Here is a 15666-nt window from a genome sequence, read left to right on the forward strand (position 1 = left end):
CGCGCGGAGGCGTGACTGAGAAGCGTGTACGGAGTCCTCAGAGTCCGAGCTTCTTCCCGGGCCCGCGAACCCGAGAGGCGCCATGGGCCGGAGTAAGCGTCCCCTCCTCCCTGCCGCCCTCGACGGTCCCCCTTCCGGGCATCGTCCCACGTCCCAGGGTACCCGGGCCGCCGCCGCCCCTTCCCGCCCGCGCACCCCGGCCCAACCCTGCGCTCCTCAGGTCCGGCTGGGCCAGCCCCTCCGCCGACCCGGCGGGCAGCCTTGCCTCCGCGGGGCTCAAGGTTCCTCGTCCATAAAATGCGGTGGGCGAGAAAGGCGGGGGCTTCGTGAGAGGGGGTGGTGGAAGGTCCAGGGCTTGGCGTCAGACACATCCGGTTCGGGGCCCAAGCGCCTCCTTGCTCGCCGGTGGTCCCGGGCTAGTCACTGTCTCAGGGCTGCAGCGTCCACACTGTTCGATTAGGCATCGTACCCGGGGGTGGAGGGAACCGAAGCCGGCGCCCCCTCCTCCACCTGGCAGCCTTGAGACCTAGAGCGAGTGACTTCACCCGTGTGGGCCTAAGCCCCAACTCCCAAACGAAGGCAGTAATGGAACCGTTTTACCGACTTGGCTAAGTGTTGCTAAGTGTTTAAAAATACACCCGCAGAATGTGCAAAGTGAGGGGATTAACATCTTTATTTGCCCGCGAACACCATCTTCGACTCTCTTCTCCTTTATGACAATTTTGTACAGTTCAGCCTAATTGCTCACTTCTGGTGGAAGTGTCATAGTGAATATTTTTAAATCAAGAGACTGTGCTTGATGATGAGGTGTCTTCCGTGCAAGAGCTGACAGCCTGGTGGCGGAGGGGGTGGGTGATTTGTGAATAGGAAAAGCCCCAATCCTAAACCAGTTGGTATTTGTTCTCACACTCGTTTCTAAACAGTAGACAAAAAAAATTAGACCAACGTTGGTAAAAATTAAACGAAAACTTTGTCTCCCACCCCTGTAATCCTTAGCTATTACAAAAGGAAAACAAAAACCTTTGTACACACACAGACTGTGTGTGACTATTTATAGCAACTGCTTTCATAGTAGCTAAAAAATGGAAACAACCCAAATATTCTTCAACATGTGGTAATGAATTGGTCGCGGGCATGATTCCATTTATTACCTGGCCCCCACAGGTCCCCACTGTGGTAAGGCAATGCTTTGTTGTTTCCAGATGTTAATGGCAGCTCAGACCTGGAGCCCCCAAGCGTCCCAGTGATTTGGTATTCCCCCTTCCCCAGGGTATTGTCACTCAAGTAAATGGCCAGCAGGCCTTTTGGAAAGGATTTGGATGAATCCTTGCCAGCTATTCTTGGGGACTCAGCCTCTCTTTTAGACAACATGTTGTCAAATAAAATACAGGACACCCAGTATTTTTATTCGCTAACTCTGGCAACCCTCGTTTCGGGTCCCAAAACTCACTAAGGCCTGGAGACTGGCAAGAAATTGTGAATTTTTATTGAAGCAACTGTCCTTCGTTTTCTGGTCATCAATCCTTGCTGTCTTTTGATTGCACAGATTGAGTAGTACCTTTGTTGGCTGAGCATCTATTTTGGCCTTAGGAATGTCATATTCTATTCACCATCTCCATTGCCCTCCGTGGATGTAGACCACTGGCCCCACTCCAACCTTGTCCCTCATTAGAACATCTATCCACCTAGCTTCTAAAGTTAAGTGTTGTTACTGACCTTCATTGTTTTAGGAGTCTGTCATCCCAGTTTCTATCAGTTAACCCAGGTCTTTAAAAGCATCTCTTGTGGTTAGCCTTGGCCTTGTATTTGTCTAGTTTTGGGCTCAGGGTATGCTGGCTTTGTAGAATTATCTTAGCAAGCATTCTTAAATTTTCTTAAGTTCTTAAATTTTTGTACATTTTATAGAAGTGTTTTTGTACACTGGGTATTATTTTTTCTTAAATGTTTGGTAGAATTCATCAGTGAAGATGCCTGTGCTATGGTTTTCTTTGTGGAAAAGTTTGAACTACATATTCAACTACTGTGGTAGATGCAGGGCTGTTTGATTTATCTGTGTCTTGCTGCGTGAGCTTTGGTAGTTTGTGTCTTTTAAGAAATTTTCCCTTTTAATATAAGTTCTCGAATTTATTAGCATAGTTATTTAGATTACTCTCTTATTAGCCTTTTAATCCTGTATAATCTAATGTCATGCTTTCCTTGCTAATAATGGAAATTTATGTCTTCTCTCTCTTTACTGATCAGTCTGGCTAGATGTTTACCAATTTTATTTTTTTATGTATTTTTATTGACTTTTTCCATTGTTTTTGTTTCTATTTCACTGATTTTTGGTCTAATCTTTTTTCTTTTTTGTTTCCTTTCTTCTGCTTAGTTTGGGTTCAATTTATTCTTTTTCTAGCTTCTTAAGGAGGAAGCTAATGTTTGAGACCTTTTTCCTTCCTTACTATAGGCATTAGTGCTGTTAATTTTCCCCAACTTATGTTTTAGCCATATCACACACATTTTGATATGCCTTTTAAAAAATATATTTATTTATTTGTGAGAGAGACAGAGAGACAGAGTGCACATGGGAGAGGAACAGAGGGAGAGGGAGACATAGAATCTAAAACAGGTTCCAGGCTGTGAGCTGTTAGCACAGAGCCCGATGTAGGGCTTGAACTCACGAACTCTGAGTTCATGACCTGAGCCGACCAAGACACCCAGGCGTCCCACCTTTTTTTTGTTCTGTTCAAGACACTTTCTGACTTCCCTTTGGATTTCCTGATGTTCAGTGTTTGGTGTGTGTGTGTGTGTGTGTGTGTGTGTGTGTGTGTGTGTTTTCATATATTTTTTTCCTGGATTTTCCTGTCCCTATGACTCCATCATGTCTGGAACATGAAGTTCCTGCTCCTCTTATGATATAGTCCTGGTCCTTGTTCTCTGGCCTCTCTACCCTCTGGTTTTAGGAAGCAAACCTCTTTATATGCTGCCAGTGTGCTACTCTGGCTTTTTTTAACTGTCCGATGAATCATGTCCAGCCTTTCCTTTCCAACAGTGTCCACAACAGCAGCCACCCAATACAGCTGTCCTTTGAGTTATAGTGTCCCCTGTATTTCTCTATTGCCCAATGTGTCACGTCACACTTACTGGTGCGATCTCTTCCATGACTATCCTCTTTGCTATAGGTTGAATGTTTGTGTCCCCCCCGCCAAATTCATATCCTCAATGTGATGGTATTAGGAGGCGGGTCATGAGCAGGGAGCCCTCATAATTGGGATTACTGCCCTTATGAAAGAGGCCCCAGAGACCTGGCTTCCACTGTGTGAGATTACCATCAGTGGGGAAGCCGGCTGTCCCCAGACACTAGATCTGCTGGTGCTGTGACCTTGGACTTCCAGCCTCCAGAACTGTGAGAAATAAATGTTTCTAGTTTATAATCCACCTGCTTTATGGCACTTGTGTTATAGTATTCCAAATGGGTTGACACTGTAGTGCAAGTGTTGAACGTCCCCCAGCTGTCTTGTGCCCAACACTATCTGTGCCCCACCTACCACCAGTAATGGTGTCCTCATTGCCACTCGGGCAGCCGACTCTGACTCCGGAGGCCCGTCGTGGCTAGCGTCTGCCTTTACGTACCACTTCTGTTATCAACCCTTCCAGGTTGGGTTGGCTGGAAGGCAGACTCTTCGATGCAGATTAGTGTGTAGGAGGTTCACTCGGGAACGTTACTGGAGTGGGTAGGGAAGGAGGCAAGACTGGGCGGGGAAGGACGTTGGGCTATGATGCATTTTAACAAAGGCCTTACCCACAAACCCACCCGGATACTTGGAGATCTAAACTGGAAATGGACATTCTGATTTTCCCAAGCTTGGGTGAGAGGGCTGGGCCCTTATGGCCCCTCATCAGCCAGTCGTTGGATATGGGCTTTCCTGGGAAGGGGCGTGGCATTGGTCGGGGTGTCATTTCAGCGGAGTGACTTATGAAGAAAGTGGGCAGCCTGAGGGCAGTCCGCTGGCACCACTCCCAGCAGCTGGAGGAACTGATCCTTCAGTTTGGAAGGAGGGATCTGGGAAGTGCAACATAGTGTCCGTTGTAGCCGGATCGCCCTTCCTCATCTGTTTATCCTGCAAATACCTACTCACGTTTCAACACTCAGCTCAGGCTTCTTCTCCATGATGCCTGTTTTGACGTCCCTCCTGTCACTCAGTAGCCCTGATCCCCCCTTTCTCTGTCCTCCCTGTTCCCTCTGTACACTTCTGTCACTGCCCCATGGCACTTCACCATGGTCTTTACTAGCACTCTCCGTGTGAATAGACACTAGAGGGTATCGTTGCATTAGGTCTTGTGTGGCTAGCGTTGCACGTTATGATGACCTCGAGTCAGTAAAAAAAGGCAGAGCAAATGAGCAATCCTGTTTTGAAAAGTGTCCAGTGGAAACCATACAAGAAAGAACAGTTTAGATGCTACAAGAGGTGACCTTCTCCTGTTTGTGACCCCTTCGTCTCTTGTTAAGTCATAAATGTATCTGCTGCGTCTTCCGAGATGTTTAAACATTCTGCAAAACCTGCTAGGAACACAGATTATTGACTTTATTCTAACCTAGTGAGGAATCGAGGGCTGTTCACAAAACACGATATAAAGCCTGAAGGAATGAACACTAAGTTGGCGGCTTTGGAAGCTTCTAGAACTTTGCTCAAGCCACTGAAAAATCTTGGTAGAAACGGCAGCCTGACAACTTCCGGGACTCCAGAAACCTTCTCCTTCTGCCCTTTGCCCCGCCCCCACCCCACAAAGTCATTTTATTGCCCTCCCTGGAGTTGTTGAGAACCCGGTCATTGTAAGGAACCGAAAAGAAGCCTGGGCTGGCCGGTGAGTTTCGGTTAAACCCTCGGAATCCTTAGCAGCATTCTGCTAGTGAGAGAAGTACGAATCCGTGGTTACGCTGTCAGTGGTTTTACCCGCCACGACGGCTCCAGCCATATCTTGGTTAGCACCCCCCCGTGGGCGAGACACTTCCCAGAATGCATTCAAGTCCTGCGTTTTGCTCTGCGAATTTTTCCAAAATCAGGACGTGAAAGCACACTGTTTCTCATCCGCTACCCGGGAATGTTCTCCCTCCACTGTGTGGTGGGCATCGCCCACGCCATCTCTCTCGAAATAGCGTTATGACGACCCACTGAGACTTCCAAAGCAGTTTTAAATCCCTGGAATGACTTCGTGTAAATGCAGTGCTGTCGTATTCGGCGTAGGGCTTCCCAAAGGTGAACCGTGCTCCCGGGAGCTCGAGCACGTTTGGTCTGAATTACACGGTGCGTAGAACGGCAGAATGCTTTCCTGTCGCAAGGCGCGGAACACTGTTGTCTCCATCCACCGCGTGGACGCTCTTGCACATTTCTTCCTGGGGACGCTGGTTTCCTCACTGACGTCTGCCGTTGCAGGCGGGCAGTGCCGCGTAACAGCAGTTTCCTGAGCGCCATAAAACGGTGTGCCACGCGTCAGCTTGCTTAATATGGAAGAGCCCAGAAGTAGGCCGCTGGGAGATCTTGCCTTCCTCTGTGATTCTGCATTTTCTTTTCATCTGTCCTAATTGTCTGTAATTGTTGCTGTTGGGCAGGCGTCCCTGGGGTGCCAGATCAACTCTCGGTCCCTCCTGTGTGTGCATGCACACACCAATTAGTGATTATGCTAAGGGCCGGGGCTTCCTCTCCCCCCATTCCTTTTGACTAACAGTGACTTTTATCATCTTAATTGTTGCGGCTAGGAGATACGGATCAACATAATTCCTTCCTAATATCTACATGCCTCTGAAAGGGAGGGTTTGGCAATCGCATGGAAGTGATCAAATTCACACATGCAATAGCATAATGAAAAGGGTTTCTGAATTTTAGGAAAGGTGTAGCCAGGGAATGTAGGAAGGATATTTGGTGTCCGTAGAGGAAGCTGCTGGCCTTTAGGGTCGGACAAATCGCAAAAGCCTTTAAGACTGTAGAGCTGGAGAGGCCTGAGATACCTTTAGTGTTTCTGAGACCCAGGAAGCCCCCGGGGGGCTGCGCAGATGCTGATGTTAGCTTTTGCAGGCCAGAGACGGTGATGCTTAACAAGGTGTTTTCAGAATTCCCCTGAACACATTCGACTTAACCGTACTTACCGATGACGGCTTCTGTGGGATTCAAGTTGGGTTTATACCTTCAATATGAATAACCCACTAAGCCTTCAGGGGCAACTGGGGACCCAGGGAAAGACTATAACAAGGCCCATGTATCAAGTTATAATCAAACTGCCGCATAAAATGCATTTTCCACCCTTGACAAGGAGACCTTTATAACGACCCAGAAGGCTACATTTAATACGTTTCTCAAACCCCTTGGGATCTGTGCCAGAGCTGGGGGGGCAGGGCTGGGGAGAGCTGGCTCCCCGGCCATCCCTCCCTTCTCTTCCCATCTCTGGCCCTATCCTGGCCCCTCAAGCCCACGTATGAAGGTGGATACTCAGCCTGCATATCCGTCCACATCTCAGCAAACAGCTGCTCCTTGGACACTTTGGGATGCACACCTGATGGTGTGGTCTGGGATGGACCTGGGGAAGTGGCCACTGTCGAGCTTGGAGGCAGGCCTGGGGCCCCTTGGGCAGAGAATTCTGTTGTTCCTCCACCTGGGACATGTTCTAGACGGAAGGGCATGGGCTCCGGATGGGCACATCCTCCTGGCCCCGTGGACTCCAGGTCTGATGGCGGCAAGGCCTCCAAAAACCCGGCCCCCTGCTCCATGGATTGGTGTCGTTAAGGTTACACATACCCTCTTGGTCATTGAGGGTCTTATCCGTAGTAGCGAATAATTCCCACATTTCACTGAATTCACTGAAATAACATTGGTTGTGTCGTCCCAACCCCTTCATCCCTGTTGCATCGTTGCTAAGACAATTCTTACAGATAATTACAGGGGCAGGTAATACATTTGACTTCACGCAACAGCTTTGCTGTGTCCTCAACTTGCTGTACCTGTGCATCCGCTATCAGTTGACCGAAGCTATTAGAGCCAACTTTGGGAGTGGGATGTGTGGAGACTAGTTTTCATGCCCTTCTGTTAGAGGTTTGGTTTCCAGAAAGCTGTTTTCTGTTTACGCTGGTTTGCGTACTAGCCGTGGCATCCGGAGACAGCAGAGTGCAGCAGGCAGTAGGGACCCCGGGGGGCCAGGACTGGCCAGAACGCCCTGTTAGCCCCTTTGCCTGCCATTTGGGCCCGCTTCTCCCTGGGACCCGGCTGGGGGTCTGTTAGCCACCTCTGCCTGCTAGTTGAGCCAAAACGTAGGACAGCAGGATGTGCCCCGTGCATGGTGTTTTAATCTCCAGACCTTCACGTTTCCCCTGACTTCCAAAGAGCTGTCTTTGCAAGCAACCCCATCTCCTACCACCAGAAATAGCAGGGGTTCAGCCTCCTGCACACAGATGATCGAGTTCGTAGCTGTTTTCACTGTTGTTGTTTTTTTTTTTTTTTGACATTTATCTATTATTGAGAGAGAGAGAGAGACAGAGCATGAGCATGGGAGGGGCAGAGAGAGAGGGAGACACAGAATCTGAAGCAGGCTCCAGGCTCCGAGCTGTCAGCACAGAGCCTGATGCGGAGCTTGACGAACCGTGAGATCATGACCTGAGCTGAAGTTGGACGCTGAACCGACTGAGCCACTCAGGCACCCCCTCCCCCACTCCTTTTTTTTTTTTTTTTAATTTTTTTTTTTCAACGTTTATTTATTTTTGGGACAGAGAGAGACAGAGCATGAACGGGGGAGGGGCAGAGAGAGAGGGAGACACAGAATCGGAAACAGGCTCCAGGCTCCGAGCCATCAGCCCAGAGCCTGATGTGGGGCTCGAACTCCCGGACCGTGAGATCGTGACCTGGCTGAAGTCGGACGCTTAACCGACTGCGCCACCCAGGCGCCCTCCTTTTTTTTTTTTTTAACAAAAGGGCAAGTCCACCTTTAAGAGTGTGGCGTGGACGTTGGCAGCCAAGGGTGCTGTGAAGAACTCTGTCTCTGCTAGAGGAGCCTGTAGAGGTCCAAGACCCTGGGCAAGTTATTGAACCTCTCTGTGCCTCAATTCCTCAAATGCCCCCTATACGTACTCGTATGTTAATACATGCAAAGCACCTAGGACAGTGCCTGGCACTTGTAGGTGGCAACAAATGAATCTTTGTTGTCTCTTGGGCTGGACATGTAGCATTCCACTGTCCACCTAAAAGGCGGGACATTAACATGGATTAATGATCTTTTTAATAGCGCTGGAAAACATAGGGTGTCTCCGTTGTCATCACGTCTTTAACTTGGGTGTGTCTTAGGAAGGGGATCCCCGTCTTGCTCTTGGCTCCAACCGTGGACCAGAGAATTGTCCCCATTCCCTCGGTGCCCCCGTGGCAGGCCACCCCCCTCCCCCCCCGCCCCGTGCCGCATAGCACTCTGGTCAGAGGGGCAGGGACTCTTACTACCCCCCTTCCCGTGAGCGGCTCCTTTCATTCCTCCTGGAAACAGAGCTCAGGGTAGCTGCTCTACAAGATTGCAGTGCAAAATCTAGTGTGCTCCTTCTCCCTCTCCAGCTCGAGTTCAATTAATCAATGTCAGTTGAATGGACAGACCTTTCCTTACTGAACGCTGGGAGCTGCTTACACGCTTTTGGCCCCCTGGTGGCCAGACTGTGCCACTTAGTCGCAAGTTGCCCTGTCGTGGTCTCCTTAGCGGGTCTCGTCCAGTTTGGCATGATCGCACCACAGGATGTCATGTCAACATACGCCATAGCAACACTCTCATGGTCATTACCCACCAACTCTGTCTCCATCCCTAGAGCAAAATGTAGGTAGACCTTGTGCAAAAAAGGCAAAATCTCTCTGACTCACCATGGTGTCGCCAGACAAGGCAACACTTGTCTGTTCTCTTCCCCTTTGAAAATCACTCGGGCCTGGGGGATTGACATTTAACTGGGAAGAAAATCCAACGCATTCGTCATGTCATAACCTGATGATGAACATAGGGACGGAGACGTAACACATAACAAATTTTCTTTCAGTCACAGAAGATCTTATTAGACGGAACTCCGAGCACAATGACTGTGTCATTTTTTCCCTGGAGGAGCTCTCCTTGCATCAGCAAGAAATAGAAAGACTAGAGCATATTGACAAATGGTGCCGGGACTTAAAAATCCTCTATCTTCAAAATAATCTCATTGGAAAAATTGGTAAGTGTTCAGGATTTTGTTCTCATGGTTTCTTTGACGTTTTGAGTGGGGAAACCTGGGGAAGTTGCAGGGTGATTCTTAGAAGAAGACGACACGGGTGACAAAGAACCATCCGGGCAAACAGACACGGCCGGCTCTCGGAAGCCTGCCTGGACCTTTCTCTGAGCTCCCACGCTGCTCAGTCCCCTTGCCTGAGGCTCTCCAGGGACGCCATCGAGGAGTTGCGATGTTCAGGCATGTTTGTCGACCTGCCCGTTTGTAGCCAGGGTTTGGTAAAAGTTTGAAAGAAGGAAAATAGAATCCAGGCATTTGTCCTGGTTTCACACCGCTCCGTGGAACAGAAAGGGTTGCGTGGGAGTTGAGTAAACCCTCGTCAGATTCCCTGTGGTGGCTCGTTCTGCCGCGGTTACAGAGCTCGTGTCTGGGCGAGGCCGTGTGCTCCGTATTGGGTCTCGAGAGGGTTCCACACCCACACCCCTGTTTACTGCTCCAGTTAGGAATGAAGTGACAGGGAGACTGATCGGAATGTCAGCATCGTAACTGACAAAACCTTTTGGAGAAGGTGGCCTAGACTCGCCGCCACGGGGGCTTCCTAAAACCGCCCTCAGGTTAAATGTGTCCACCCGGTCACATGCAGGCTGGGCAACCAGAGGCTGGCAGGACCCCTGCGTGTGGCAGTAGGGGGACAGGAGCGCGTCCTCTCTGCTGGCGGGGGGAGCCCAGAAGCCAGGACAGAGGGGGACCGGGCATTGCCCGGCTCCTTCTCCCAGTTCATCCATCGGATGGGTGGGCCCTCCTCACGGTCCCCAGGGAAAGAATGAGTTAAGGGGCAGGGAGAAGGGGGACCTGCCAGGTGGAAACAGGAGTGTTCCCACACTCAGGAGAGCGCAGGCCCTGATGGGCTTGATCCCTGCCTCGGCCACCTAGAAACTGTGAAGGGGACACCCGGGTGGCTCAGTCGGTCGAGCGCCCCACTTCAGCTCAGGTCGTGATCTCAGGGCTCGTGAGTTCGAGCCCCGCGTCGGGCTCACTGCTGTCAGCACAGACAGCACAGACTGTCCGTCCCCTGCTCATGCTCTCTCTCTCAAAAAGGAAAAGGGGGAAAAAAAAAACCTGTGTGAAATCAGGTGAGTCTGTTAACTTAGTCTTGCCGTGTCTACACCCGGGACCGCGTGAAACAACCCGGGACCGCGTGAAACAACGCACTTACTTCTTGAGCTCCGCGATCGCCCGGATGCTGTCTGCTGCCACTGCTGTTAATCTTGTCATCCACCCAGGCTGGCCATGTGGGGGTGGGGCAGAGGCGGGGGGGAAAAGGGACGGACATAAGGGTCACCTAAGGGTCGTGGCTCTGGCACTGGCACCAGAGGTCGGCCTGCAAGGTCATTCGAACTTGCCCCGGTGTGGTTCTCGACAGGGGTGTTTGACGACGCCCGGGACGGTTTTGGTTGCCACAGGCGTGGGGGGGGCGGGGAGGGGGGGCCGCCGCATGTCCTGTACCGGGACCCCGGGACACCGCTAACTGTCCTGTGGTGCCCGGGCTGGCCCCACAGTGTTAGTGCTGCTGAGGCTGAGAAACCCTGGTGGGTTGCAAAAAAAAAAAAAAAAAAAAGCCTGGAATCTGCATTATTTTTTGAAGATTTGTTAACATTCTTTATCTTTCTTCAGATCATTATTTTTGGCATCTTTCACTTCACCAGAGATTAGAAACTCTGGCACACTGTTCAATTAAAAAGGCTGTTAGAGAAAACCACCAGCTTTTCTGCGGGGTGGGGGTGGGGGGCATTAAGGAGCCGTCCTAATTGTAGAGATCTAAAAGAGTTCCCGAAATTTCAATCTCCACAGCTGGGTCCATCACAATTACTAATTAGCGGCATAGTATTTCAGGCCTTTTCAGAGCTGTGAGAAAGCTTACATTTCTGCTTCCAAAGTATTCTTGAATTAAACACTCTTTTAAATCCTAATAATGGGATTTTTCAGTGCTACTCCACCCATAGGCACTTAGGCACTTTATTAGCAAGCAAAAGTGTTTCTCCGGGACTCAGACTGGCTCTTGTGCCCTCGAGGTAGGAGCTTGCAAAAAAAAAAACGGTTGCCTCTCCTGAAGCTCTGTTCCTCATTGCGGGGTGCACATGGGCTCCCTTGGGGGGCTGTGCTTAGTGCTGGTCCCAGGGTGAGCCCAGGACCCCCCGGTCTTGTTAACCTGGGGCTCCAGCCCCCTCCCAGACCTCCTGACTTAACCTGCTGGGGGGCCCCCCAAATCTGCATTTGCAACGGCTCCCCAGTGAGCCTGAGGCCTACCTGAGAGCAGAGCTGATTGCACTGGGGGGTCGCTTTGGTCCAGGGCAAGTCTGTGGGTCTGGTAATGGCCATGGGTGAGAACTGTTTCCAGGATGGTTTGGGCTAGAACCACGGTTTGGCTGCCTCCGTTCCCGCTTGCCAAGAGTGCTGTGCGTTATTATCTGCAGAGCCTTTTCTCCCCCTGACCAATTTAACCTGTTCTTTTTTTTTACATTTTTTTTAATTTTTGAAGTTTATTTATTTATTTTGACAGGGAGGGAGGGGCAGAGAGAGAGGGAGAGAGAGAGACTCCCAAGCAGGATTCTGCGCTGAGAGTGCGGAGCCCGACTTGGGGCTCAACCTCACGAACTCTGAGATCACGACCTGAGCCAAAATCAAGAGTTGGGGCGCCTAACCGACGGAGCCACCCAGGCTCCCCTCCTTAGCCCGTTTTCCTTTTTTTTTCAGCCCGTTATTCTTGAGAGATAGTTTAAGAAATCTTCCTAAAACAAATCTTCCTTTTTTTTTTTTTTCCTTATCAGAAGACCCTTTTCACATTTAGAAGGTTATACATGTAACAAATGTGGGGAAGGAACAAGTATTTTGTTGTCGGCTGGTAGTTTTAACAGTAATAACTTCAGGTATTTTTGTTTAGGGTGCAGACTAGACACTCTGTTTGCACACAGAGCTTCACAAATCTGTTGACTGTTGAATGCTCCAGTGTTGCCTAGAGAACCTCCTGGAAACATCAGTATTACTTACAATCATCTAATTGCTAAGAGAAACTCTAGTAATTTATTCCCAGATCCTCGTTTTAAAAAAATGAGTACACTGAGGCTTAGAGAGATAAAGTGTTACTCTTAGGTCTACGGGGAACACGTAGGTGGCATTTTCTAAATTTTAAATGAAATGTAACAATGATAAAGGTGATGATAACTATAAATTTATCATATTTGATCTTCCTAATCTCCATGGAAAATGGGCAGAAGGAGCCTTATTGAAGTGAGGAATTCCCAAATCCACATTCCTTAGCAGGGTTTCCTACATTCGTGTCCTCTTAGAAAGGACTGTGCTTTTAGGGTGTGGTGTCATGATACATACTCAGGAGTCAAGATTTCCTGGCTTTGTCACTGAACCTTGCACAAGTGATTAATTCTCTGCACCTTCGTATTCCTATTTGGAAAAGGGGACAACAGTAATTTTTACCTCACAGGGTTGTTAAGAGGATTAAATGATATCATATATGCAAAATGCTTAGAAATATACATGGCATATAATAAGCTCTCAATGATGTTAGCTATGGTATTATTAGCAGTTTTTAAAAAAATGTTTATTTATCTTTGAGAGAGAGAGCACAAGCGAGGGAGGGGCAGAGACAGAGGGAGACACAGGATCCGAAGCTCTCAGTGCAGAGCCTGACGCACGGATTGACATGGGACTCGAACTCGTGAACCGCGAGATCATGATTTGAGCCGAGGTTGGAAGCTTATGAGCCAAATGAGCCACCCAGGCGCCCCAGTATTATTAGCATTTTTAAGTGTCCCTGTCCTACAGAAATTCTCTGACTTATTTATGCTTATCATTTTGCCTCTAAGAGCTTTTGTGTTTGTTAAAAACAATAATCCTGTATGTATCAGGGTAAGTTTGATTTCAAGTGAAGGAAACCCCAGCTTCATTGCGGCTTACCAGTAAGGAAATCACATATCTTACCCACCTGTAAGCCCAGAGATAGGACAGTCTCCAGGGTTTGGTGATGCCTTCTTTCTGCTCCCCAACCACAGTACGGGCTCCATCCTGCTGCTGGTTTCCTCGTGGCTGTAAGAGGACTGTGAGTATCTGTAAGGGTATCACTTTCTTCCCTAATAACATCCAGCAGGAAAAAGGAAAAGACCATCCCCAAGCATGGAACACAGACCTTTCCCTCTTATCTGACCGGGAGACCTTGATTTGCATGTCTTCTCCTGCATCACACGTTGCCAGGAGATTGCCGGGGGCTGGTTGGCTTAAGCCTAGTTCCTGAATTGTCATTAACAAGGGACATGCTGTTGCTATGCACTGGCCCAGCTTGGTGAAGCCAGCCTCTGGAGTTAGAGCTGGCTGGGGACAAGAGCAGAAGTGGGTTCTATTAGGAGCTATGGAGAAAGACATGGGTGTTGCTTTGGGCAACCAACAATCTCTCATGTCCAAGTACAGGCACGAAAAAGCAACATGGTTTTCATAACCATAATAATGCTTAGATTCCCTTTATCATTTTCACAGTAGATTGTGTAACAATAGCGTTTATCTTGAAGGTTAATTGATTACATTATTTGTATCTTTCAGAAAATGTTAGCAAACTCAAGAAACTTGAATATTTGAACTTAGCTTTAAACAACATTGAAAAAATTGAAAATTTGGAAGGTAAGAATTTTCTTCTTACATTTTATTATGAATGAAAATTGAGATTTGCATCTAGATTTAAACCGTACTGCTGGAACAATAGGTGTACTTTTCAAATTAACATTTTACCGAAGTCTTACGTTTATTAATTATTGGTGAAAATTCAAATAATAATAGATCTATGAATTCGAAAATGGAAGTCCACTTCATGCCTTCCTAACCCAGCTTCCCTCACAGAGATAGTGGTGTTAAAATTAACCCTTGGTTGATCATGATTTCACGGTCATGAGATCAAGCCCCGCATCGGGCTCCACACTGAGGGTGGAGTCTACTTCGGATTCTCTCTCTCTCTCTGATTCTCTCTCTCTCTCTCTCTCTCAATAAATAAGTAAACATTTATATATAAAAAAAAAAAACCTTGGTTGAATACAAGCTAGTTTTGTTTCATTTGCTTTTTATCAATGGGACCATACTATGAGTGTTGTTTTGAGAATCGATTTCTTCGTGAAATTACCTTGTTCTTTCACATCCAGGAACCACGGGGGCTTTCTACCAGAATGATGGTGGACTGATTTATCTAACGATGTTTCTGCAGATGGGCATTTGGGTGGTTTCCAGCATTTTGTATAATAGGCATGGCTGCAATGAGGATTCTTCACAGTTGGCTCTGTGTGCGTGTGTTTATAGGATAAACACACGGAAATGGAATTCCTAGGTTTAAATACGCACATTTTGATAAGACTTGCCAAATTATTCCCCAAAAAGGTTATATCAATTTACTTTTGTACTGATAGTCCATGTGAGTGCCCATTTTTACACAACCTCACTAATAATTTTAATAAGCAATTTTTTAATATTTATTTTTTTTTAGAGAGAGAGAGAGAGAGCAAGCCAGGGAAGGGTAGAGAGAGAGGGAGAGAGAAATCCCAAGCAGGCTCTAGGTTTTCAGCACAGAGCCCGATGTGGGGCTCAAACTCACCAACTGTGAGATCCTGACCTGAGCTGAAACCAAGAGTTGGACACTTAACTGAGCCACCCAGGCGCCCCAATAAGCAATCTTTTTTTAAAAAAAAACCAACAGGGGCGCCTGGGTGGCGCAGTCGGTTAAGCGTCCGACTTCAGCCAGGTCACGATCTCGCGGTCCGGGAGTTCGAGCCCCGCGTCAGGCTCTGGGCTCATGGCTCAGAGCCTGGAGCCTGTTTCCGATTCTGTGTCTCCCTCTCTCTCTCTGCCCCTCCCCCGTTCATGCTCTGTCTCTCTCTGTCCCAAAAATAAATAAACGTTGAAAAAAAAATTAAAAAAAAAAAAAAACAAAGGCATTGTTATCAAATATTTATTTAAATTATTTACATCTCCCTTATTAGTATTGAGTGTCCATATAATCCTTCAGATTTTTATAGAGTATTTGCATTTCTTATCTCTACTTTACATTTATTGGTTATTTTTATTTTGGTTTATCTTTTTTAGTTTCTCTTATACATTCCAGATATTAATGTTTTGTTATATATGCTATAAATATTTTCTCTTGAGTCTACTACTTTTCCTTTGTTCCATTTATGATGCTAGCATCATTCAGAAGTATTACATTTTAATATACTCAACTTTTCACTTTTTCTTTACAGTTTCTGAATATAAATACATTCTACATTAAGTTCTAGTTTTAATGATTGTATTTTTACATTGAATATCTCTAGTACATCTCAAATTTATCATATAGAAGGATTTTTTTTGGATAAAGAAAATGATGTACACATGTACACAATGGAATATTATTTAGCCATAAAAAAGAATGGAATCTTGCCATTTATGAC

The 15666-nt window shown here is 47.5% G+C and overlaps 1 protein-coding gene across 2 annotated transcripts in view; it reads left to right on the forward strand.

The window, feature by feature from the left end:
* Window positions 1-15666, forward strand: part of LRRC6 (leucine rich repeat containing 6) — an 81376-nt gene continuing 65710 nt past the window's right edge. For both annotated transcript variants that reach the window (XM_030304392.1, XM_030304393.2), the window contains exons 1-3: window positions 1-92; window positions 9029-9196; window positions 13799-13876. In XM_030304392.1, coding sequence (XP_030160252.1) covers window positions 83-92; window positions 9029-9196; window positions 13799-13876 — 256 coding nt within the window. In that variant the 5' untranslated portion in view covers window positions 1-82. The remainder of the gene's footprint in view (window positions 93-9028; window positions 9197-13798; window positions 13877-15666) is intronic.

The sequence above is a fragment of the Lynx canadensis genome, chromosome F2 (genome assembly GCF_007474595.2).
Source record: "Lynx canadensis isolate LIC74 chromosome F2, mLynCan4.pri.v2, whole genome shotgun sequence".
Lineage (NCBI taxonomy): Eukaryota > Metazoa > Chordata > Mammalia > Carnivora > Felidae > Lynx > Lynx canadensis.